Here is a 26,202-nt window from a genome sequence, read left to right as displayed (position 1 = left end):
GATCTATCTTCCCTAACACGACAACTCCACAAATTTCCATTAGAGAAGCCGTAAACAAATAACATATCGCGATATTAATTCTTTAAGAAAAAAGGCAGGTTTTCCTTCTTCTGTAAATGGCAATGAATCCGCAAAAGAAGGAAATTCACAAACCATGATATTCACAATTTGACAAGAACTGTCATTAAGTTTTTACTTCGACTTAAAGTAGTTAAATAGGTAATTTGATTTAAACATGCCTAAAAAAAATGCCTAGTTTCACATACATTAAATATTTATTTACGGTGTCGCAAATGGAAACTCACGGGAGGCAGCAAGGGAGTATGCGCTTCGTTTTCCTAATAGACGGCATAGAAGAACATTTGCAGAAGTGTTCAGATGCTGTGGGAAACTGGTTCCTTTCGAGGTTTGCGAATTAGAGAAGGTGTTTAAAATGGTCAACGCTGGAGGCAAGAACCTGCGATTATTAAAGCTGTTACAGAAGATAGATCTAGAAGTACTCGCCGCATTGGTGCTGCATTAAGGATTCGAAAAAAGTCCAGGATTTATTGCCAGTGGATGGTGAGGTGAGGCTTCAATTCTGTAGGTAGCACTTGGATAAGTTGCAAGAGTGGGGAACAGATCAAATATTTTGGACAGATGAAGCAACATTTACAAGAGCCGGAATAATGAAGTTAATAAATAACCATATATGGCATACAGAAAACCCTCATGCGACTGTTGTTTCGCATTTTCAGCATGAGATAAGGGTCAACGTATAGATAGGATTAATGAGAGGTCGCCTTTTCGGGCCTATAATAGTTCCTGATCATGTCAAGTCCAATGAGTTTTCAAATTTATTAAATAATGACCCTTAGCCGTTAGACAGGAACTTTGGTTTCAAGTGAACGGATGCCCAGCTCATAATGGCAGAATTGTGCAAAATTCCTTGAATCAATGCTTTGAGGAGAAATGGATCGGAAGATACGGTCCGGTAAGATGGCCGCCCAGAACCTTATGTATGGGGCACATTAAAATCTAATGTTTATAGTATTAATATTAATACTCGAGACGAACTAATTAATAGAATTAGTGTGTGTTAATGAAAGAGAAAGAATAAGTATGTATAATTTTAGGTTTGTTTAATGAAATTTAGATTTTTTAATTTTGGTCAATCAAGAAATATAAAATTTGAAATTTTTCATTTTTTGTGGTTTTCTTTCTTTTGCCCATGATATTGCTGTGAAAACAAATAGCTATCACAAAAGTAAGTATATCATTGGAAAGCATATTAAATGCAGTAGTTTTTGCTGAAAAAAAACATGTCCATATTTACCAAATTTTAGAAAAACGACAACAAAGAATATACCACTAATTTTGCACATTTCCCAAATGTTACATTTAACTTCTGATAACACCCGGTATAAAAAATTACTCAAAAACTTAAATATATTCATCTTATAGCAAATTTAATTCTCTTATAGATATTATATCTAAATTTTATGTGGTGGTAAGAATAACGGAGATATTCTTGCTTATATGAAAAAAAACAAAGAAATTTGATAAAATAAAAAAATGTTAAATACCAGAAGAACTAACAACTTTTCGAAAAATGTTATACGACTTTTTTGTTGCAAATGACTTGTTTAATCACCTCTTAAAGTTTATCGGTTTTTATAGTAGATACCTTGTATAGTAGTAGATAGAGAAGTATGGAAAATTACACAACGGTAGACCTTGCATGAAGATCTGATATAGTATACAGCTCAGCCAAAGATCAATAAAAATACGCGAGCTGAAATATCTTCCATTTCTCACGAAATATTTTATAATTTATAATATTTATAATATTTCGTACAAAAATCTTTTAAGAACGCAAGCGAAAAATATATGACAATGCATATTCAAATATTTTAATTATGTGAATCAGTCCTTGAGGTACATGCCAACTCTAAAATACAGCTGATATGGGCTGTCTTAAACAAAACTTCGTAAATATATCAATTTGTAAATTGAGAATCTACTACCACCTACATTCGACTCAACCTACTCTAGAATTGCCGAGAACCAAAACTTTTAGGTATTAATTGCTAGGTAAGGAGGCAACTGGATATCCACTAGAAAATATTTAAATAATTTAGCAGAAAATATGTTTATGAAATTTGATATAAGTAAAAAACCATCCAAAAATCTTTTAAAGTTAGTAGAGTTAAACTAAAAACAAAATAATGAAAACAGAATTGGATTATTTAACGGAGATATAAAATCAAGAAAAGAAGTACCAACTGAATAACCTATATAGCACAATATAAAGAAGCGAAGAACAATACCATGGGTGAACATTATTTGATCCGTGTTATGTTATGCAAGTATATTGCACTAGAGATAATATATCTTTCCAGGCTGAGGTTTTAAACAATTTTTGTAACTTTAGAGAGGTATAAGTAAAACCTATATTATTGTGAGGAATTCATAAATAGATACTAATTTTGTTGGGTATTACGACATTATTTCAATAACTATCAATTTAAAAAATAATATCTCATACGCTCAATTAGTTTAAACTAATTAATGTCAGCTTATTTCTTCTTCTTTTCAGTAATTGAGCGTATTATATAGTATTTTCTTAATTAATATTTACTGATTAGTGGCGGAATACTCAACAAATAAGGAACTATATAATTATATGATTATTATGAATATCCTTTTAATTTTGCCGCAAAATTAAACTTTCTGGTTTGGATCACACTTTCTCTAAAAGTTATTTAATTTAATATATTAACAAAATGTGCATTTTATATAATAGTACAGTCAATCCAGCAATTTTTCCACCAAATATAACATCACTTTTCATATTTTGAGTATCAATGGCGGCTCATACAAAATGCCTAACGAATGATATTTAAATACATTTGTATAAATTACTTTTTATATCATAATTTGCTTTAGATTCTTAGGTTGAGCATATGAGACAACTCACAAGCTTATCAAAGTAAATCTCCTTGCGCAATATTTATGCCAAACTACGTTTCTCTCTGACCTCGGGAAATTGAAAATCTTAAACTTTAGTTGAAAGTTTAGTTATTTAAAAATAATAAGAAATATACAAAATACTACAATATTTGAATGCATCGTTATTTTAACCTTAATAATAAAAATTAAGAAACAAATATATTTAGGGTCAACAAAAACAGTTAATAGGAGACTCCATTTCCCACATGTACTTAAAATTGTATTTAATTTAATAATATTTAAATATGGTACCAAAATATAATTAAAATTCAAGATTTGTCAAGACAGTAATAAAAAATGCTAGACTGCCATTTTTCATTTCCAGAGAATAATTTATCTTCCAAGTCCAATAACTGGTTCTACTTACCGGATTTACCCAACAGCTTCTTATGTAAGACACAGAATTTACAAGCCTTTGAGCTTATACTGCGATTACTATGAGCCAATTAGAGCATTATACTGGAACAGCTCTTATTGGCCTCTTTATCGCTCAGCCAGTTCTTTTCGAGATGAACTTCCTAGCCGTGCAGGAAGTAAACTGCAAAAAGTAAGTAATTAAAAGTATAAGATACCTGCGCAAGAGTTCGGTAATTATTATTTTATATATACATATAAAAACTTAGGTGATTAGAATAAAATAACAATATATCGTGTTTATTTTTCACTAGTTGAATTTTCGTACTAGATGTAGAATGGATTTTTTTTTTGATTTCAACTGCCATCAACGTAGGGTTAATAATGATACATATGCCTGTTTTGGATTTCCAAACAACTTGAATTTAATTAAAAAAAATAGCATTAGGTCTGAGGAATAAGCAGGTTAGTTAAATTGTCCATAATTTGCTCTTATCTTTAAATTAAGTATATCTGTCTATTCCTTACAATATTACAATCAAAGTTTCAAAAAGTTTAGTCATTTAAAGTAATACCAGAATTAAAGGTAAAGGAGGTAACTTATGTCATAGTATAAATGCTGATATTCATTTTTCAGGAAATGGTTTGATCAAGCAGTATTTCCGCAAATCTTGTACTATTTAGATTTTTATCATAAAAATCAATATTAAAAAATGTAGTATTAAGTAGTTAAAAGATCTTATATAAACATTGGATTTTAAAAGATTACTATATAATGAGGCCTAATTTAAACACTATTTGTGCCATTTCATAAAAACAATGCTTTTTAGTACATGTATAATGCTTTTGCAAATTTAATAACGCTTTTGTTTTTCCGATGTAATAATCCCAAAAATATACACATTTAATTAAAGTGCACCAGAAAATCTTAAAAAAAAACAGTTTAATTTAATAAGAAAGTTGTTGTTATATTTAAGTAAAGACAACAACACTGCAAATTTAAAAACTTTTTTTAAAAGAAGAGAAGCTAAGGATTCATAATGACGAAACATATTTTAGCCCTATGGTTGAAACATTTGGTTTGATAGTTTTGATACTCAAATCACACAACAGTTGTACTAAAACTTTTTATTTTATTCTAGGCACGTCTTTCACTAACAATATTAGCATTTTCGGGAGAAGATCAAAACTCGGAGATGCTAACATCGTTAGTGAAACACGTGTCAAAAATAAAATAAAGAGTTTTGGAAGTGGTAAAACTATTTTGTGAACATATATTTTAAAGAAATAAATATATTGTCAACCAGATTAATATCCGTCCATTGTCAAAATATATAATCTGTTCTGTATATAAATCTTTTAAGTACAACCTTTATTTAAGTGTTAACTTTTTCTCTTCCAATATAAGTCAAATTTTAAATACCTATATAATTTTTTTTTTATCTAGAAGGTGTTCAGTTTAAGTTGATGTAAATAGGGATATTGGAAAAAACGTTAAAGATACAGGGCCAACTAAATGAGGAAAAAAATGCGCAATGAAGTACCTAGAAATAATATATCATCTACTTTTTCAAACTTGAAATAGCAACGCATATACAGAGAAAAAAAGAGAAAAGTGTGTTTGATAAAAATCTTTATTTCTTCTTAATTATTTTATATTAATTTATTATTTTAGTCTTCTTTATTATAAGAGGTTGTTTATTATAATAACGAAATTTTCAGGGTAGAGGTAAGAAATGAGCAAGAATTTGAAAATGAAGTAAAAAATATTAAACTTATTGACAGCCATAAAACTGCGTAAGATTATTATAAGTGTAGCAACATAAAATGCCTGATACTGAAAAACATTTGTTTGGCTTAAGCCAATGCTCAGTATTATAAAGTATGTCGGCAAACTGTATTTTATCTAGAAATACTTTTAAAAACAAATTATCACAATTATGCCTTAAAAATTGAAAATTTAATAGAAGTCAGGATGTATTTGAATTTAAAATTTAATTTTTTTTCTAGTAATGGCCTCCTATAGTGGAAACATGCTTATAAAAAAATACTATTATCATTATTATTAGATGCGTTAAGAGTGCAGAACTAATAGGATAATCTTTATCTGTAGTTTTTGTCGTATCTGGAAAATCTTTTAAAAAATTTTCCCTAATGTGCGAATGCAATAATTTTGCTAAGTCTGAACCAAAATTATACGCATGATTGGATTCTAACATTTTTAGTAAATCTATGTTAGGGCCATTATGTTGAATAAGGTCAAAGTCAACTTTTGTTTTTCTTATGGGTGCCATATTGAATTTTTAGATTTTCAAAAAGTTAATTTAGGAATACTCTTGAACCATGGATAATGACATATTTATGTTCGGTCACTTTAAATAATGAAAATTAACAAAATTAAGGTTTCATGATAGTGGGCTTTGATATTTTTTGGTAATTTTCCGATAGTAATATTTGATGTCTGCTTTTGTTACCTAGGTAACAGTCAAAGTAAAATTTATTGTCAGAGTCAAATGTGTGTAATTTATTGCAAATTTTAAAATAAATAGTTTTTGTAAATTTTAAATAAATTTGCAAATTTTAAAATAAATTTTACAAGTTATGACAAATACGATATAGGTATTGCGGTGTTGTATTATCTGCCATCGAAATGAAGCGGCAGATGAAGAGATGTTTTTAAATAAATATCCTAAATACGACAACCTGGTAGAGCTATGTTTAGGCATTTAAAAGACAATCTTGTAGGCTTTTGTTTTTTTTTTATTCTAAAAGAAATAAAGAATTAAAAAATATTGCTTATTACAAAAACCATTAGCAGCTTAATTTCAGTTTTTTTTTAAATATTTAACTCACAGCTAATGGCGAATATAAAAGATTTAAAATATTTATCGGAAAATGGATTTAAATTCATAGAAATTACGTACTATTTATTACATTTAGGTAAATATGTCTGCTATAAAAATTTGTTTCCCTCAATAGGTACCATCAAGCTATCAATATCAGGAACCAAAATTCTCGACGCTTAGCAACTTTTGTGCCTGATTTTATTTAATGAATAGGTCCTTAAAATTTTGTAGCATTATTAAATATTATCGTTAACATTCTTATAAGATAAAAAACGTATGTTCAAAAAGACGTTCACAAATAAAAATAAATAAACTATTTTATTTTTTTAAACATCCTTAAAAAAATCCAAAGCAAACTGCATTTATTGATCCTAATAATTACTCGAAACATTCCATGTTTAATCGTCTTTAATAATTTTTGAAATTGTAATATGCTTCACCAATTTCGACGACTCACTGCACAATTCAATTATGGTGCAAATTTGAAAAAAGGAAATGTATTTTGTTTTTTATATTAATGCATTGGCTAATGTAATAAAATCACTTAATCAGGTCATAAAGAAAAATCCTAATGACCTTTTTTTAAATTTCTTTTGTAAAAAGTTTAAATTGTACCACGAGTAATTAGGAAATAATAAGCTGTCATGCTTTAAATAATGGTGTTTCTCTAGGGAATTTACAAAAAAAACTAATAAAGTGTATTCTGGATATATTTTTATTAAAAGTGAGCAAAGCCCTTTCATTTATAAACCATCATCAGTGCTGTATTTAAATTTATTTAATACATGATATAACTTAAAAAAAATATTCAAATTCATATCAAATAAAATAAAATTACAAGCAAAACAAATGCTTCTAAAAATATTCAAAAAAATCACTCAAAAAATTAGAATATTGCTAATTTAGGCCACCTCTTATTAGTCAAAAAGTACAAGTTAAAATTTTATTCTTATTCGTTGCACAATTTTAAGGCGGTAAAAATGAATTCATAAAAAAACATTCTTCAGTTTGAAAATAAACGACAATAAAACTTTAAGGCTGATTTGGGTTTTCATTATGGTTCAATTCAAAGTTGATACAGGATAAAAACCGATTTAACAAATATACTCAGATCTTAATAAAACTTACCGCTATAGCTCAGAAGCAAATAAAAACTGTATAGTAAATTTTAGGTTTATTTAGCTTAAAAAAAATTATTAATGTAATGAATTGACTTTAACATAAATAAAGCGTTAACTAAGCTTTTAATTTTTTTAATAATTTCTATATACTTCTCATTATTATGACGTGGGGTGATGATATGTTGTTGCATTAAGATAGGTCATAAAAAATGCAAAAAAAATAAATGAGCAGTACAAAGGGGGCTGTAGTTTACTAACTCACTAACTCAAAACTACTCACTAAACAAGTAGATTTAATAGGTTTTCTGATATTATTTTAAAAATTCTGGCTTTAGCATAATCCTAATTGTAAGTTTTTAATATCAGAGCTAATGCAATATACAGTTTTATCTCTTCGTTTATCCAATTTTATCTTAACCTCCATTGATTCAAAAATAAGTTACTTCTCGCTAGTATTGTGGATGTATACACCTGCTACCACATGGTATAAACGAGGGTGGTCTAAAAAATTTCCGAACCAAGATACAAATAGTTTTTTCTCTTATTAAGTTTTACTTCCTACATAGTCTCTTTTTAAGTCTATTCAATTCTAACAACTTTTACTAAAACTTTCTCTCAATGATGCTTAAAGAAATAAATCAAGTAGCTCAAATAGAACCCGTTGACTTTCTTTTCGTGAATTTTGGTCATCATTGAAACGGCCCATTGTCTAGCGGAAACATATATTTTTTCAGCAAATATAACCGCTCTTTCGCAGGTTCTGTATTTAGTTTTTCTAAGACACATTGGCCACTACTTTCGCAGCCAAAAAAAAAAACAGTATTTGCTTTTTTAGAGCCGATTCTCTTTTCTCAGTTCACTGTTTACATTGTATTTTTATTTCGGGCTTATAATGTGTATCTAAGTTTCGTCTAAAGTAATTATTTGACACCAAGATCCTAATTTATTTGACCAGACTGTGCCAATCAGTATTGAAAATATAAATTCAAACATATTTTTGGGCTATAGCTTTCTTAAGACACAATGTTGATTGAATAATTATCGAACATATTTTCATGGAATTCTTTATCTTTTTTAATCTGACTGCTGTATAGAGTATCGGATTAGAGTACGGCCAAGCCTAGTTTAGCTGCTTTAAGTTTCATAGTGGTAAATGATGAACAATCCTCATATCTTTGACTTGCACATTGCGTTTAAAAAAATAGTTAATAATAGCTCGATACTAGAATTTCTCCAATTTCACAAATACACTAACATAAACTCACCATAACCGTTTTTTAAAGAACAACTGCACATCTAAATGGCTAACATTTTTGATCACTATCTTTGAGAAGACAGGCTAATAACGATCATTGGCTTACTTTTGTTGACGGTTACTGTCAACTTTATTTTAAGGTGAAAAACTTTTTAAACTACACTCGTAAGTCATATTTTGTAAATTTTTCTGTTTAGGATTGATCCTTTACCGAAAATTTATTGACTTCTGAGTACCAGGCCTATTGTCTTAGAACATTGAAACCCTAGAGTTTAAACAAAAACTTTGAGTTCAAAATGTGGGCAACAACACCATGGGAAAAAGGTGACTTAAGCCGATCTTTTCACAAGTAAATATCAATTTTGTCATAACTATATATCAAGGGACAATCATCGTCATAAATGTAGAATAATAAAAATTTATTAAGAAATCTATAATCATTATAAAATATATAATTTCCATAAACATGCTTTTTATTAGATAAGTACCTTTATTCTAATGAAGTACTTTAAAAAAATGCAGAAAAAGTTCATAAACGGTAATATTGTTTATAATTTAAAGCATAATACATTATTAATAAATATTTATCATGTATATATTTTTTGACGATGTCACTGGTAAAGATTACTTGTGTCAGTGGAATCAACAATGTGATCGAGTGGTGTTGCGATGTTGCTACTTTTTTCTCTAAAATACGTTATCTACATTTATTTAACTTTAAATGTTAACTTCTTCATATCGTATGTTATCTATTTTTTTGCTATTTCTACATAAGCGCTTTGCATCATTGCATCAGATGTTGCAAGCAAGCACACTGTCCATAGTTCCACGGCAATGCTAATTCTAGCCTTTCAATTTTCTAAGCTCATTGTATATTATATGGTTGTTAGAACAGCAGTTGGGTTTACAATTAACTGTTTTTTTTATATCATATATATTTTGGTATAATTTATTACACAACCTAAAATTGTGATCATTCTACAAAATGTTTCAATTCACAAGTATGTCCCAAAACCTACATTTATCATACAGCTTATTTGGCTATATATTTAGATGATCAAATTATCAGATTATATACTGCTTAAAAAGATTTGAGGTATTTATTGCAATGTTCTTAGATTTTTCTCAACAAAAGGTAAAAAAGACCAAAACATTTTTGGCGACCACAGCTACAGCACATTTCTTAACTTCTTTTTTCAATTTATGCAATCACATAGAAGTGATAATAACTGATCTCATCAGAGATTCTTTCATTTATACAAAGTGACTCTGAAATCGATCTCTGTATGCATAACTAACTGAAGGCGGAATGATCTGTTGCAACATATCACATCACAATACGTCATAATTATGTGTTAATTTAATCTCTAAATTATGTGTGTGTATGACTTAAAACTCTAACCTTTAAAATTTACAAGGTCAGTTCTAATACACTTTTTGCTTTTCAGATATTCGATAGCGAGACAAGTCTTATTCGGGCGCAGACTTCCGCGTTATTAAGGAGAATTCACGACCCTGTACCTCGCGTACAAAGGTTGAGCTGGCCTTTATCAACGGTCTCTAGGTAAGTCATATATTAATCTACATGTAGTAATTTTGCTTTTGTTGTGCATAAGTTTAATTTTTTTTAAAATTTTTCATGTAGATTCTTTTTGTTCTACGACAGTTCTTTGGTTTCTATGATTTTCAAATAAATTTCGTCATTGAAGTTGTTATAAATAAATAATGATCGAACAATAGTATTACCTCATATTCTTGATCATACAATTATTTCTTTCGGATTTTATGTATGTTCTTCCCTAAAACATTAGGGTAGAGTTGGGACAGATGATGCACCTTTTTTTGTTGCGTGATAAAGTTTATAGTTCTAACATTGGGAGACAGTAAATAAAAACCACATTTAAATGTTTAGGTTTATATATGAAAAATGTATTATTTGGATTCAATAAATCAGGTTTTCCTGTCAACAACATTTTTTTTCCTTTATATGTATTTGGCAATCTCACCCATCCTATATGGGTGTGTTGACGCCGACCGGGTGGGTGTTATTGCTTATGAGCTTTATACATAATAAAAAAAAAAAGTAAAAAATGTGTTAGAAAAAGTATTAAGCTCACATTAAATATAGGTAGCTTAAATAAAATAAAAAAAGTAACAGAAAGAATTCTAGATAATTATAAATAATTGAATATTAACATAGTTTAGCACACAACATGCAATGTTGTTTATATGAGGTGCAGGAATAAAACACATTTTAACCAGTCTACAGTGGTTGTTTGGTCGTACTTTTCTAAGAAACCAACACATTCATTCTCATCAAAAATCTCGTCGTCGCTGGAATCATTAATTGAAAAATCATCATCATTATCTGATGATAACGACTGACTTTCAACTAATTTGCGTTTGGCAGAATTAGGAGTACTCACGCGAGAAAGTGAGAGTGCTTTTTCTTTTTGTTGGTTTTGCTTCAGTTTTTCTAATTTTTTGGCTTCAAGCTCTAGTTTTTTGAGTCTCTTCTCCTTTTTTTTCCAAAATGTTGAGGGCTAGTTAGGTCTTGGGCAGACTATTTTCTCTTCTTTTTCGATTCTTTGAAGCTACGATCTTGGGAACAGGAGAAAGATCTTCTAAAATCTTTGAAGGCGTTCAATCTGATGTACAAGCGACAGGCACTGCAGAATGATTATCCAATGTCAAGAGGGGAAGAGTTTGAACTTGTCAATGCTACATTGGGTGTTAATATGGATTGAGGAGGACCAGATTCTGAGCGTTCACTTGGTAAATGTTGAGAAGGTAGTTCATTTTCCTCGGCAGAAAAAAAATCATGATCTGGGATAGCAGATGGTTTCAAGGGGTACATTCCTGTAGCACGAAATCCTGATATTCCAATCTCAGTTGTTGCTGCACGTGTCCAAGAATCAGCAAGAAGTTTCCCAAAATGTCTGCGTTTAATACGTTTGCTTGGACTTGCCCTTATAAATTTATAACATGAACGTTTAAAGTAACTTTTCAGTGGCTTAAAAAAAGAGCGATCAAGGGGTTGTAAAATATGGGTAGTATGGCTGGGCAGGCACAATAATTAAATATCATTTTCCAGGGCAGTTTCTAGCATTTCATAGGAGTTCATATGAAAACAATGACCATCTAAAATCAGGAGACACTTTCCAGCTGGCTTCCTAGGTATGAAGTGATTTATTAGCCAATCCATGAACACTCTTCACAAATATAAGCAGACTTTTTTCTCATTTTAATTATGGCTCCGGGCGGCATATTTTCTTCCCAAACTTGTTGCTTATTCACCCCCTTAAAAATACAATATGGTGGTAAAAATAAACCTTCTGCATTACAGCAAGCCACAAGAGTTATAGTCTCTCCTCTTTTTTGACCTTTAATAACATGAATATCTTTATTTCCTTTTGCAGCGATAACATTTCCAGGATCATTGTTAAGCTGCAAGCCAGTTTCGTCCATATTAAAAATATTCAAAGGCTTATTTAGCGAATCATTATCTGTTAACATTTTTGATAATAATTGAAAATAATTATTAACCTTGTCTTTATTTAGCCCTTGAGCTCTTGCTAAAGAGACGCCCTCTGCTTTTTTTATAGAAAGGCTCTTATTTCGATTTAAAAAAAGTTTCAACCAATCTTTTGCGGCCATATAGGCTTGTGTATTAAACCTACTTTCGATACCCAACGATTTTGCTAAATTGTAGGCTAAAATTCTAACAGTTGTTCTTGTTGGTGCAAATCCAGAATTTTGTAGCTTTTTAATATGCTCACAAAGCTTTTTTCCAACATCCTCCCCCAAAAGTGATTTTCCACCCATTCCACCCTTCTTAAAATCGTTTTTGTGCATTCTAAATCTTAGCGTTCTTTCAGGAATATTATTTTCTCTTGCAGCCTGTCTTACTGAAGCGTTTCTGACTCTTACAGCTTCTACAGCTTTTAGCAGTTCTTCTTCTGTCCATTTTTCCCTTCAACTTTTTCTAGGACCGTAAAATGATGGCATTTTGAAGGATCTGAAAATAATAATAATAATAATAATAATAATCTTTATTTAGCATAAATAGCTACATACAAAAATAACAAATTTCCCAAAAAATTAATAAAAATAAAGATACATATATCAATAATAATGTTCATAAAACTAATTCAACAACATATTTAGTCAGCAAGAGTACATATATAAATAAGCAATAAATATCAAATGCTGGGTATCCCGATCCCCGACACTTGCAACGCCCCGGTTTTACCAGGAACAACAGCATCCCGGTTAATCCAAGGAATACCGCAATATTCCGGTCCGTCTAAACATTGCCATGTCGGCGACCTAAGCACCCCGCCACCAAAAACTGGTTCAGAAATTTTTTAAAAATTACCACATACATAAACCTAAAGCGCTCTTACTAACTTTACAATAATATTATTAATTAATTAATTATTAATATACCCTTATAAATTAATCCATATACGCTTATTGTGTAAAAAATATAATATACATATGCACTTGAGGTTACTATTAACATGTGGATCTAAACAAAACAATTGATGTAATCAAAATTTGCAGTGCTCGCAAATAACCATAAAATGTTACGCCAATAGGTGAATCTCAGTTATGAGGTTAATTACCTATGGGCTGGTGAAATAGATCGAATACAGGGTGTCCTGGTTTTTTTGGAGAGACCATGTCAAATCCCGGTTAATCCATGAATACTTTTTCAGTATCCCGGTTGTTCCATGGATAGCAAACACAGCTCTTCTGCCACCCACAAACACCTCATCATTGTTCTCACTTCACTACAATATTTATCTGCACATATATTTACTACAATAATTCAAGCCACATACTAAAATTAAACATAAAATAAGTGTTAAACTAAAATAGTTATCCTAAATAACATACTATAAAAAATAAACAAAATGAAAATAAAAAAAAACAATTAGGCAAAGGTAACAAAAATCCTAGGACAATATATGTGCCCTAACCAGCCTTTTAAAATTATTTACAGAATCACAGTCTCTTATGCTGGTTGGTAATCTATTAAAATCTTGTAAGCCTCTCTGTAGGACAGAATTTAACATCTGGTTAGAGTTACACCTATCGATTAGTATGAAATTGTTATAGTTTCGAGTTTGGTAATGATGAACATCTCAAAAAAACTTCACCTTCTTACAAATATATGATGGTAACATATTATTTACTTTTACTTTTTTATTTACTTATTACTTATTAACTTTATACAAAAAAACATAGATGCTAAACATAATTTTTTGTTTAACAGACAACATATTCAGAACGTTTGGTGTATATCTATTGCATTTCAAAATAGTTCTCATTGCCCTGTTCTGTACAAGCTGTAACTGTTCAATTTTAAAGTTTGGTAAATTGTATAAAATTGTTGAGCAAAATTCAAGATGTGGAGCTGCAATGCTATTATACAGTAATAGTTTTGTAGCCATTGATAATTGTTTTCCTACTCTTGCAATGAAACCAATTTTTTTGGAAAATTTTCTAGTTATGTAATCAGCTTGTGCATAAAAATTTAAGTTACAATCAAATATTACTCCCAAGTATTTAATTTGACTCTCATATTCTATCTTTTCATTATTTACCACAATGTAAATATCTTTCACATTGATGTGCATTAATTTGCTCTTTTTCCCAAATAAACAAAATTTCGATTTTGATGTATTTAAACAAAGACTATTACTGCAAAGCCATTTAAATAAATTAGATATATCATTATTAAGAATTATTTGCATTTCATTTAGATCCCTCCCGATTAAATAAATCATAGTGTCGTCAGCAAAAAGCTCTATTTTACAACCACTTATAACATTGACGATATCATTAATAAATAACAGAAATAACAGGAGACCTAAAACAGTTCCCTGAGGTACTCCATATTCGTTTATTAGTAATTCTGACACACTGTTTTTAAACTTGACTTTTTGCGACCTGTTTTGTAAGTAAGTTTTAAACCACATTAAAACTTTATGTTTAATACCCATCGTTTCCATTTTTTTTAACAGCTTAGCTCTATTTACAGTCTCGAATGCTCTCTTAAAATCGAGAAACACAGCCAGAACAAAGTTGCCCTTATCCAGTTCTTTTAAGAAGGTATCGCATATATTAATTACAGCAGATTCACATGAGTGACGCTCACGAAAACCTGATTGATTTATAACGAAAATATCGTTAGAATCACGGTATTCTCGTAGTTGTTCTTTTACAGCAATTTCTAACACTTTCTCATAAACCTCCACAGTATTTATTGGTCTAAACTCATTGTGGGAAATAGTATTTAGTACTTTTGGTACAGGGATTATTGTTGACACTTTCCAAGCCTCTGGAAATACTTCGCTTGACAGTGATGTATTTACTATATTTAAAAGTCGATTTCCAGCCACACTACATACGTCACACAAAACCTTTTTTGAAATTCCATTTTCTCCGCCTCCGACATTCTTTATGTTTTTCAGAATTATCTTTAATTTAGTTAGGGATATTTCTTTAAAATTGGAGAACGCCGGATATTGAATATTAGGGGGATTGACAAAGGTGTTATACGAGAGAGAATAGTTTGGAATACTATTGATAATATCAATTATAATATTTGTAAAATATTTATTCAACTTTGTTGCAATTTATAATTCATTTGAAATCATTTAGTCATCAAATTTAATTTCGTTTGGCAATAAAATATTTTTTCCAGGAAGTAACTTTTTGAGGTTTTTCCACATTTCAAGCGGATTTTTTTTATTTTCATCAATAACTTCTCTAAAATCTTTTTCATTTTTAATTTGATTAACAATTAAGTTTCGTACTCTTTTGTATTCCCTCCATACTCCATCATCTTTTTCTACAACGACAGCCCTAACATATAACTTATCTCTTACGGATATCAAACGTAATCCAATCTTTTTGCAAATATTTCTGTTTTAGAACAATGGTTTTATTTGGGCACATAGAATTTAATATATTTGTGATACTATCAACAAAAATACTTGCCAAAATATTCACATACTGCACCTATATTTTAACACCTTTTTATATGAAAAAACAAGAGAAACCGAAAACAGTACCAGCTCTACCACATGGCGTGCACGACTAATAAATTGGGTATGGTTACACTGTAATTTTGGCTCTGCGTCATCTGTCCCGGCGCGTCATCTCTCCCGACTTTACCTTATGGGTTTTCGTTAATTTAGCATCTGTCGTTATGCTTGCTAGTGAAACCATTTAAAAAATGTGCATTTGTCGCTGGAGCAATTTACTCTTTAGCAACCGAGGAGTATTCTGTAACATTTCAATTATTATATAAGGTAAGTCAAGAGGGATGCGCCAAAATGTGGATGAGTATTATATGCTTGAAAATAATTTACAAAAATTAAATGTTCTTATCCGGTTCTCATTTGTTTTTAAATTATAACGTAATTAAAATGTTAAATAAATAATATTCGTTCTGTTGTATTGCGCATACTTTTTACCTACTGAGTTTTTTAAAACTATTTTTACGTGTTTAATACTCACCTGGAGTTGGGTGCGTTCCAGACTTACCCTGTATAATTCTTAAATAAAATGAATCTAATTTTATTATTTTATTTTTCCTAGACTAACATCTTAAATATAAAAGTTCCTATTCAAATCAGACAGAATTTTTTTTTAATTTTTTTACTCTGTCCCGGGCCTCGAGAGGCAGGTGTATCTTAAAGTCACCAGACTTAATAACATAATTTTTTTATATGTTATTTGCAAAGACGTCGCGTATGAATGTGATTTGTGCTGCGGATATGTGAGCCATATTCATGAAAAAAAAACGGCTGATGTAATAAAAAATATTTAACACTATTCGTCATTTAGATTTTAGAAATATCGAGGATTTTTTTATGATAAAGTAAAGCATATTTTTTCTTGTCCAAAAGTGCTTTCTTAAAAATTTTTGTGTGTATGAAATTGATGTGGGGTACGAAATAATTTGTATTTCCAATAAGATGGAGATTCCCCGCACTACGCTTCAACAGTTCAAGAGTGGTTTAATAAACAGTTTTCAGGAATGTGGATTAGCAAGCGTGGTGCAATTGAATGGCCCGTACAGTCGGCAGACTTAACACCACTTATTGGTTTTTTTTTCTTTAGGGGTATTTAAAAAGCAAAGTTTATACAACCCTACCTGAAAATATTAATGATTTAAACGATCGAGTTACTCTTGAATGTAGAGATATTAGCAAAACACTTGCAAATGTTCACGAGGAATTTCAAAACAGACTTTATTATTGTCTTATGAATAACGGAGCATATTTTGAGAAAAAAATTCGGTGAACTGATTAAATTGTTTAGTTTTTACCTTTTAAAATGATGTATTACACTAAAGAATAGCTATTTGAAATACCAAAAAATGATGTCGATAAAATATTTATTATAACCAGACATTTTAGCTCACTATTCGCTGGTAGGTGGACAGAACTTTGTCAAATATAAAATTAAACATTCCTCTATATATCTAGATTCACGTGTTTTTTTTTTGTTTTTAAGAAGTTATTAAGGCTGGTTTGTTTTAAAATGAAGGCACTCTATACAGCTTTTATTGACTATCAAAAAGTATTTGATAGTGTTCCTTATTCTTCGCTGGTTTAATGTCTATCTATGTACAAAATAAATTCATTCATTATACAGGTGTCTGGAAAAAGGAGGCCAATCCGCCGGCCACATTTATGGTAAACCAAAATAATGAGACTTTCGTCATGCAATTTTTTAATTGGGCGCTCGGTATTCAATATACAAGGTGTCAAAAGAAAAATATAAAATCGTTTTTTTGAAGTAAGTCGAGTGTTAGATAAGAGATGATGAGTTTAGATAATGTCGAGTATAAGATATTAAATTAAGATTTGGTGTGAGGGGTTTTTTTGAAACGAGAAATTGAAATGTGTTCACGGATTCGCAGTACCTTGTAGCGGGCGCCACCTGCGAAATATTGCATGTGTTAAAAATAATAAAACTTTTTTGTACCCTTATATAATAAAGTTCTAGTAAAAAATTCTTATTATCCAATATTTGCTTGGTAAAATAACAGGTCCTAAAAGAAAATTGTCCACAACACCTGAATTTAAAATTTACTTAATGATGTGTATTAATTATGGCCCTAGGATTCTCTTCAGGCCATATGTATGCGTTATGGATATTTGTCATGCCGTTTCTCGTGAACGTTGCCTTATCAGTAAACAGAATCGCCCCTATAAAATCCACATTTCTATTATTTATTTCACATAACCATCTACAAAAAGCATGTCTTGCCTCCGGATTGTTGGGTAAAAGACTCTGTACTTTTTGAAGATGAAATGGGTAAAGTTGTTGACTCCGTAAAATATTATGTGTCTTAGTTTTCCCAATATTTCTCACCCGTTGAGCCAACCCCAACCAAGCCATAGTACTAATGTTTGGTGATTCTATGAAAATTCTTAAAATTTCTTTCCTTGCCCTGATTGAACTGCACGAAGTCGGCCGCTGAAATCGTCTTTCGCTGAAACTTCCAGTATACCTTAGGCGGTTAATCAAATTTAAAAAATATTTTCTTTTGGCATGAAATCGGTTTGGGAATGTCTGAGCATAGCTTCTAGCGGCCAAACTAGCATTGGAGTCACATTTTCCTAGTTGAGAATTGACAGGTATTTACTGTTTACAATAATATTTAAAATTTACTAAACATTAAAACCACATCCGCCATTTCGAAAAAGGGTACATTTCTTGGTCTATGAGCCATTATGGTTTTATAAGTTGTAAGAAAACACACCAAATACAAATGAATAATTAAAAAATTAAGATTTATTTAAGGAGTAATTGAGAAGCTTGTTAAGAGCGTCAGTGCCTAAATTTGTCACTTTGACAGTACGTAAAAAGCTACTGGTGCCCGAGGTTAGCCAATGTGTTTAGATAGATGTGTCTAGATTTTAAAATTAATATATCTAATAAACTGATTCTTGAGCCGACATTTACTAAGAATACTTTTTTTACAAGAAAAGATTCGATAATTAGAATTTTTTACTAGAAATTTATTATAGAGGGGTACAAAAAAGTTTAAGTAGGTGGCGCTCTCTGCAAGGTATAGCGAATCCGTCAACGGATTTCAATTCCTTGTTCCAGAAAACCCCCTCACTAAATTTTAATATCGCATTATTTTGGTCCACCCTATATGTCGCCGGCGGATTGGCCCTCTTCCGGACACCCTGTATAGCTCTTTAAAGCAATGAATGAGTAATGGGAACCCTAAGTAACTATTAGAGCGACATACAATGCAGGATTCAGAATAAGCATCATGTGCGGAACTTTTCAGGGCGATGCTCTAAGCACCCTGTGGATCTGTATTACTATAAACCCTCTATCAACTGCTCTCAACAAACCTGGAAGTGGCTCCGAAATTATTAAAAGTATTGACCTCTCCCACCTCATGTACATGGATTATATTAAAGTATTTACGCCAACACAGAACGGTCTAGAAACCATTAGAATATATCGAAAACTTCTCTAATGATATAAGAATGAAGTTTGGTCTCGATAAATGGAAAACTTATAGCATTCGTAAGAGAAAATTTGTAGGTAAGACACAGAAGGCTATTAGTTGATAATAGCGTCAGGTAGTATATATACGATCTATAGTATATATACGATCTATAGTATATATACGATCTCACATATGCAAAATGCGATACATATAAATACCTAAGCTTTGCAGAAACTACAAAAGCGAATTACTAGCATACTTAAAAAAACTTTTGGCAGTAGATAAAGCAGTTCCCATTAATAGTTACGCAATCCGTATAGTGACATATAGCTTTTGGTTAATGCACCGAACTTCTACAGAGCTGTACGCTCTAAATAAAACAATAAGGGTTTGCTTAGCTAAGAAGACAAAACATCATTCAAAGGAGGTAAAAAAAAGGTTTTACTTACCTCAAAGTAAAGATGGAAGAGGCATAGCAGATATTCGAATCAGGCATTAAAACACATCGAAAATATAATATGCGTAAATACTTTTATGACCAGGCTGCACACTCCAACCTGTACCTGATAATTTACAACATTGACCAAAACCTCACATCACTAAATCTACAAGATATAGAATATGCATGCGATCCATGCTTTTCATTTCAGATTTCCTGTAGACTAAAGGATTTTTATGCGCCATTCAGGATCAGGCCATCCCTACTCGATTATACCTAAAATACATAATAAAAGAATAGAGCACTACAACAACTTAATATAGAATGTGTGACGAAAAGCATGATAATGTGAAGGAACTTAATAAGTGAAGTGGCCCACAAATTAATATTAACACTAAAGAAGAGCCCATATTACAACTAAACACCACAGCACATAATGAAAAATGAAAAATATGTTCTATACTGAGATAGAGACATTCAAGCGGATAGTCTAGTTTAGCATAATATATCAAATATTTAAATACGAAAAATAAATATTTTCAATAGACAACATAGTCCCAGCCTCTGCTAACACATAAAAAATAAGCATGAAAAATAGAGAAATACTTACCTTTACTAGCACATCTCAAAGAGACTTGGTAGGCAAAGAGAATGCTTACTATACTGATCGACATTAGGGTAAGAGAAAAAAATCCTAAAGAACTGAAGAAGCACCTAGAAGATCTTGGGCTCTTAAAAAATCTATTCTTAGAAGAGCAGAAAGCGGTCATCTTAAGAACCTGTAACATAATAAGGAAAGTTTTGAATAAAAATAGTTAATGCTGTAAACCTTGCAACTAACTTTGCCAATTGCTTGCCACAGATAATCCGGGTAAGGAGACGTAAAAAAAAAGAATAATAAAAAAGAAAGACGCAGTTTAGCTAAAGGGCAGCTACCCTACTGAACCCCTTATCCGGCTGTCTTCACTTAAACTTGATAGTATAGAACAAGAATTAAAATAATTAACAAAGAAAATTGAATAATTTATTAAAATATACATTAAAAAACCTTTAAACTTCAGCCTAGGATTTTTTCAGCAAGTGTTGTTAATTGAATACAGTAAATGTACCATGAAATTCTTTTACTTTAAGTACCAATAAACTATATTTAACCTCTTTCTATGATGAGGCATTGTTATGTCTTTACATATATCCTATTAGAGAGTTTTTCTGAAATGAATATTAAAGCCTATTATAAATTTAATTTTACAGGCTAATGGAAATAAAGTATTTAATAAAATCCTAAATAACAAGATTTTAAATGAATTTATGAAACTATAGAAAACATACCAAACGTTAACAACCAGAAATTTAATTTTATGAATCTCTAAAAAGTTTCAAAGTCTTTAAGAAAAGTGTTCCGACCATTCGTATTTACACAATAGTTGCCCTGAATTGGTAAATGTAAATGAGCAGTTTATTTTTGTAGCTTCCTAAATCTCCGGGTTTAATATGATTAATTTTTTAATAAAGGGGAAGACTAAAAAATATTGTTTATCAAATCCGACCATACATAAAAATAGGGTTGGAAAAATATATCGTGTAGTAATTAGAATATCTTGAGTTTAAATGAAGACTGCTTTTGTGAATATGAGGGAAAGAAACACTTCCATTTTGTAAGACAATGGTCATTTATTAAGGGTGAACATTTATTATTACCGTTATAAGTTTCTGTTTATTGCATATATATTTCTTAGATGGTTTTATTAATATTGTTTGAACCAATTCCAAGCCTAAATAATATTTGAAAGAATATACATGAATGTCAAGTATATAAAATTACTTATAATTATGAAATAAAAAAATAAACCGTAAAAGAACTACGCAACTACTAATAAAAAATTTAAATATGTTTTTAATTTTTTTTGGTTTCCTTGATCGCGCATCTTTGAAACCAGCTGCTAGTTTTAATAGTAAATAATAATTTCTTTTAATATGGATAGCTTCAAAACTAATGAAGATATCAAATTGAATCTTTCACACTTTTTATTGGAAATTTATTTTTTTATGTTTTAACTTTGTTATGTTTAAACCATAAGGTTTATGATATTATCAATAAAAATTACAACAAAAAAATATAAACTTATGTCTTAAATACAACAATTATTAGTTTAAAAAAAATTATTTAGAGTAAATAAAAACTATATTACATTAATTATTTATTACAAGCCAATTTACAGAATCTAAACAGCTAACACCCTAAAGGACTGTATTCAACATGATATACTTTGTTGTTATTATTTCCCAATTCAATTAGAAAGTAATGTTTTCTATATAGAAGTTAAAAAGGTTAACGTAAATACTTTCACCCTTACGTTAAAAAGTGGATTCTCATCTACTAGAAGACCTATATTTTTTGCATTTGTGTTACAAATGATGAGAAAAGTTTTTTAAAGTGAGAAAAAGATTTTCTTTTATATATATTTTTTTTTTTTAATTTTAAATTATGTTGTAAAGATAGGAAGGTAACCGTTTTTAAAAACATCTTGTCGGACTTGCATTGTCTTATTTATTTAATGTAACATGACGTTTCGGTTGGTAAGTATCTCCAACCGTTATCAAGTGTAAACTTTTACAGTTTCAATTTCAATCAAATTATTTATTAATCCAGAAATATGCCTTTCTATATTTTTTAGCAGAAAACCAACTCGGACACAAAACAAATGTGATGTCTATCTCGAGGGCACTATCTTGAAGTATGTAGAGTTTATTAAGGATTTAGGTATGACGTTGGCTTCCAGACTGCTCTTCGACGTTCATATAGAAAACATTGTTCCGAAAGCTCTAAAAAAATCATGGTTTCATATCTCGAATTACAAAGGGTTTTAGTAATCAAGCATCATTAATATTAATATACAATGCATTCGTTAAAGCTACTATAGAATATGCGACAGTGGCTTGGAATCCGATGTATCACAAATATATTGACCAAATTAAAAAGGTAAAATGCAAGTTTGTAAATATAGTAAATTTTCGCTTTAATAGACAAAGAAATTTTTTTACTTACTATGATAACTTAAAGTTTTATGGTATAAAGCCCTTAGACATTCGTAGAAATAATTTTGATTTATAAAATTATTAATAATTTAATAAACTGCCCTTTCTGTCTGGAAAATTTACATATCAACGTCAATCCTTATATTTTGCGTAATAGATCGACCTTAAGCATCTCAAGATAATCTTCAAAGTATTTGTCTAACTCTCGATTGTTCAGATGCGCCCGTAGTTTTAATAATTTTTAAGAAACTAATTTCATTTATATATTTTTCTCCAGTATGGCTTCATTTAATTATAGAATAGATAGAAATTCCACCTAATTTCGCAAGGAACGATAAATATTGTCCTATTTTTCCTATTGATAACTATTCATATGTATATATACTTCTTTATTGTTTATAAGAGATATTATTAAATAAGGTAGTTAGGTTTATGTTACATGGTATATTTGTTAGATTTGGTGTAAATGTAATATTTAGCAAAGCGCTTACTTGTATTTAAATTCATAAGATATTTTGTACTTTCCTGTTATTGAATTGCTTCGTCTGTCTGTAGGAGAGCCTTGCACTTAAATAAATAAATAAATAAATATGTATATAAAGAAAATTAAAAGAAAATCTTATATAAACACTTATAGCTGACAGACGTCGAAAACAAACAGCATAATGTTAAAATTAAAAACTTTTTTTCTTTTAATACCATATTAATATAGAAAATTAATCTGAAAAAAAATTAAACTATAATAAATAAAATTTTCATATTAAACTGGAAAAAAAACTCCACAACAATCACAATTTCTTACAAGTAGGTCTTAAATGAGTCGCCATGTCTGCCAACAAGGCGTAGTAATCTCTTGTCAACAGCAATTTTTTAAATGGCGCTTAAACATCTTAGAACAAGTTCCCTCTCTGATGTTATCTGGTAGGTGGTTGAAAATCTGTATTGCTTCATAGAAAATTGAGTTCTTGGATAATGATGCTGTTCGAATTGGGAGATTTAAATCTTTCTTTAGAATTAGGAACACTCACCCTAACAGCAAAATTTCCCGAGGAAAGCTTTTGACGAAGCGTTGCCACATGTTCCCAGAATTTAAGTTCCCTATTAATAACCAGCTCTTGGCTTGTAAGAAATAATTGTAATTAGCTTTTTTATGCTTTGAGATTAACACATATTAATACACAATTAAATTTACTATAAAAAATGTATTGTGTGATAACTTCTTCCTTTTTTAATTACTGCGATTTCCTTTCGATACCGTCTTTAACTCTTACCGATAAATACAAAATATACAAGATGCAGAATGCGTGCTGTAGAGTAATGTATGGATTAACTTAATATAACTGTATGAAATATGAGTATTTTATACTAGATAAAAGAAAAGAGGCATTTATTTCCAACAGGTTTGTTACCCAATTACAGGAAAGAATTTTAAAAAATTACCAAAATATGTATAAAAATGAAAAATCAAAATACTGAACATTCTATGTACTTAAACAAACTATCTATATCCATACTAAAAAGACTCTGCATCATCTATTTACCTTATACTTTCTATAATGGATCTTAAACTATCAACAAAAATATCGAACCGTTCATATAAATTATTATTAATATAATTCTGACACATTATATTAATAAGGGATTTAAACAAAATATTAGTCCTAGCGGGATTTACATAAAATAATCTAAAATGCCTAGAGCTTATTCTTGGTACCTGAAAATTTAAATCAACCAAAAGGGTGGGACAGTCAATGTTGTTATGAATGAGGTTATATAAGAATTTTATGAAAAGAATTTCTCTTGTTCTTGATAAGGGTATAATTTTAAATTTATTTAAGTATAATTTACTATCCAAACCTCTGGCTGGAAAGACACCTTCCTGTATAAGCCCGAGATACTTCATAAACTTGCGCTGAATGCGCTCAATATCATCTATCAGGTAGCTATAAATTGTGTTTTTGAAGGTGGTACACAATGGTACAGTGAAAACATCTTGTTGAACTTGCATTGTCTTATTTATTTAATGTAACACGACGTTTCGGTTGGTAAGTATCTCCAACCGTTATCAAGTGTAAACTGACAGCAAACTACTATTCTATAGGATAGTAGTATAGAATAGTAGTTTGCTGTCAGTTTACACTTGATAACGGTTGGAGATACTTACCAACCGAAACGTCGTGTTACATCAAATAAATAAGACAATGCAAGTTCGACAAGATGTTTTCAGCTATAAATTGGGCACTAAATTAGAGTTCCGTATTCTATTTTTGAGCGTATGTAAGTGAAGAAAAGTAGTTTTATAGTATTAAAATTTTCAATGTGCCGACAGTTTCGATAAATAAAACCCAACAATTTGGCAGAGTCAGAAACTATTTTTGCTACATGCTTGGCGAAACCTAATTTCGCATCATAAGTAATTCAGTTTTTTGCAACAGTTTTCTAGAAAAAGAGAGAATAGAGCATTTATTAATATTTAAATATAGTCTATTGACATTGCACCAATTCTCTACATTATTAAGATTTACCTGAAGGAATTCGCAATCGTCTTTAGTATCTATTTTTGTGAACAATTTTATATCATCCCCAAACAGTAAACTCTGACAAGACAGTAATTTGGCAAGATCGTTTATAAATAATAAAGAGAGAAGCGGGTCCAAATTAGATCCTTGCGGAACTCCGGAGCACACTTCATATATGGGAGCTTTAAAGCCTTCATATTCAACAAACTGTTTACGACCCCGTAAGTAAGATTTTATTAAAGCAACTAAATCTTTAGAAAACCCAAAACATGTTAGCTTATGAAGAAGTGCAAAGTGGTCAATTTGGTCAAAAGCTTTGCAGAAATCATTAAGATATATTACATCAACCTGACCTCTCTATTATACAAATGCTGACACAAATACTCATTTAGGCAAGCCAGGTTTACTGTACAGGAGCGATTTTTGACGAAACCAAATTGATTAGGTGCTATTTCTAATTTGACATGGGCATATATTCTATTATAAAGAACTATTTCAAAAAGTTTGGAGAAATTACATAAGATTGATATAGTTCTGTAATTTTGAATGTTGTTCTTCGGTCCCTTTTTGAGTATTGGGAATATTCTTACAGTCTTTTATTTATCGGGAAATACTGTTGAAGTCAAGATAAGATTAAATACGGGGGCAATAGGCCCTGAAAAAACGCGAATACAATCTTTAACGACAAGACTTACTCCACGATATAGACGGTACTCCATCTATACCGGAGGTCAACTTACTTTTTAGTTTATTAGAGGCGGTGACAATTCCATCTTCCAAAAAATTATAAGAGCAATTTAGAGAGTAGTTAATAGTCTGGCTCGATTCAATACCAACATTAATAATAGATGCGTCCGACTCGATATATACGTTTTGAAACAAAGTTCCAAATGCATCAACAACTTACTGTGGATCTTTTATTGTACGATCCTGAACCAGCGTTACTCCGGGAATACGTGAAATTCCTTTCTTATTCTGCACATAGTTCCAAAAATCGGAGGAGTCTACATTAATTCGATTTTCGACTGTTAAAAGCAATCCTAATTTGTTCTTTAATATTGCTTGGAACTATTTTAAACTGACTTTCATAATAACGAGTTCTGTATTTCTTGACTTTTTTCCGAATTAAATTTTTTTGTTTGA

General features: G+C 30.2%; 1 protein-coding gene across 13 annotated transcripts in view; it reads left to right on the top strand.

The window, feature by feature from the left end:
* The window catches only part of LOC126735053 (uncharacterized protein CG45076-like), a 374,536-nt gene that overhangs the window by 239,230 nt on the left and 109,104 nt on the right, over window positions 1-26,202 (top strand). For 10 of the 13 annotated variants that reach the window (XM_050438947.1, XM_050438938.1, XM_050438937.1 and 7 more), the window contains 2 exons: window positions 3,317-3,538; window positions 10,016-10,131. In XM_050438947.1, the coding sequence (XP_050294904.1) occupies window positions 3,317-3,538; window positions 10,016-10,131 (338 nt within the window). The remainder of the gene's footprint in view (window positions 1-3,316; window positions 3,539-10,015; window positions 10,132-26,202) is intronic. The other 3 variants (XM_050438941.1, XM_050438948.1, XM_050438939.1) reach the window with 1 other exon arrangement.

Source organism: Anthonomus grandis, chromosome 4 (genome assembly GCF_022605725.1).
Source record: "Anthonomus grandis grandis chromosome 4, icAntGran1.3, whole genome shotgun sequence".
Classification (NCBI taxonomy): domain Eukaryota; kingdom Metazoa; phylum Arthropoda; class Insecta; order Coleoptera; family Curculionidae; genus Anthonomus; species Anthonomus grandis.
Note: the sequence above shows the minus strand (reverse complement) of the source record. Positions and strands in the feature narration are given on the sequence as shown.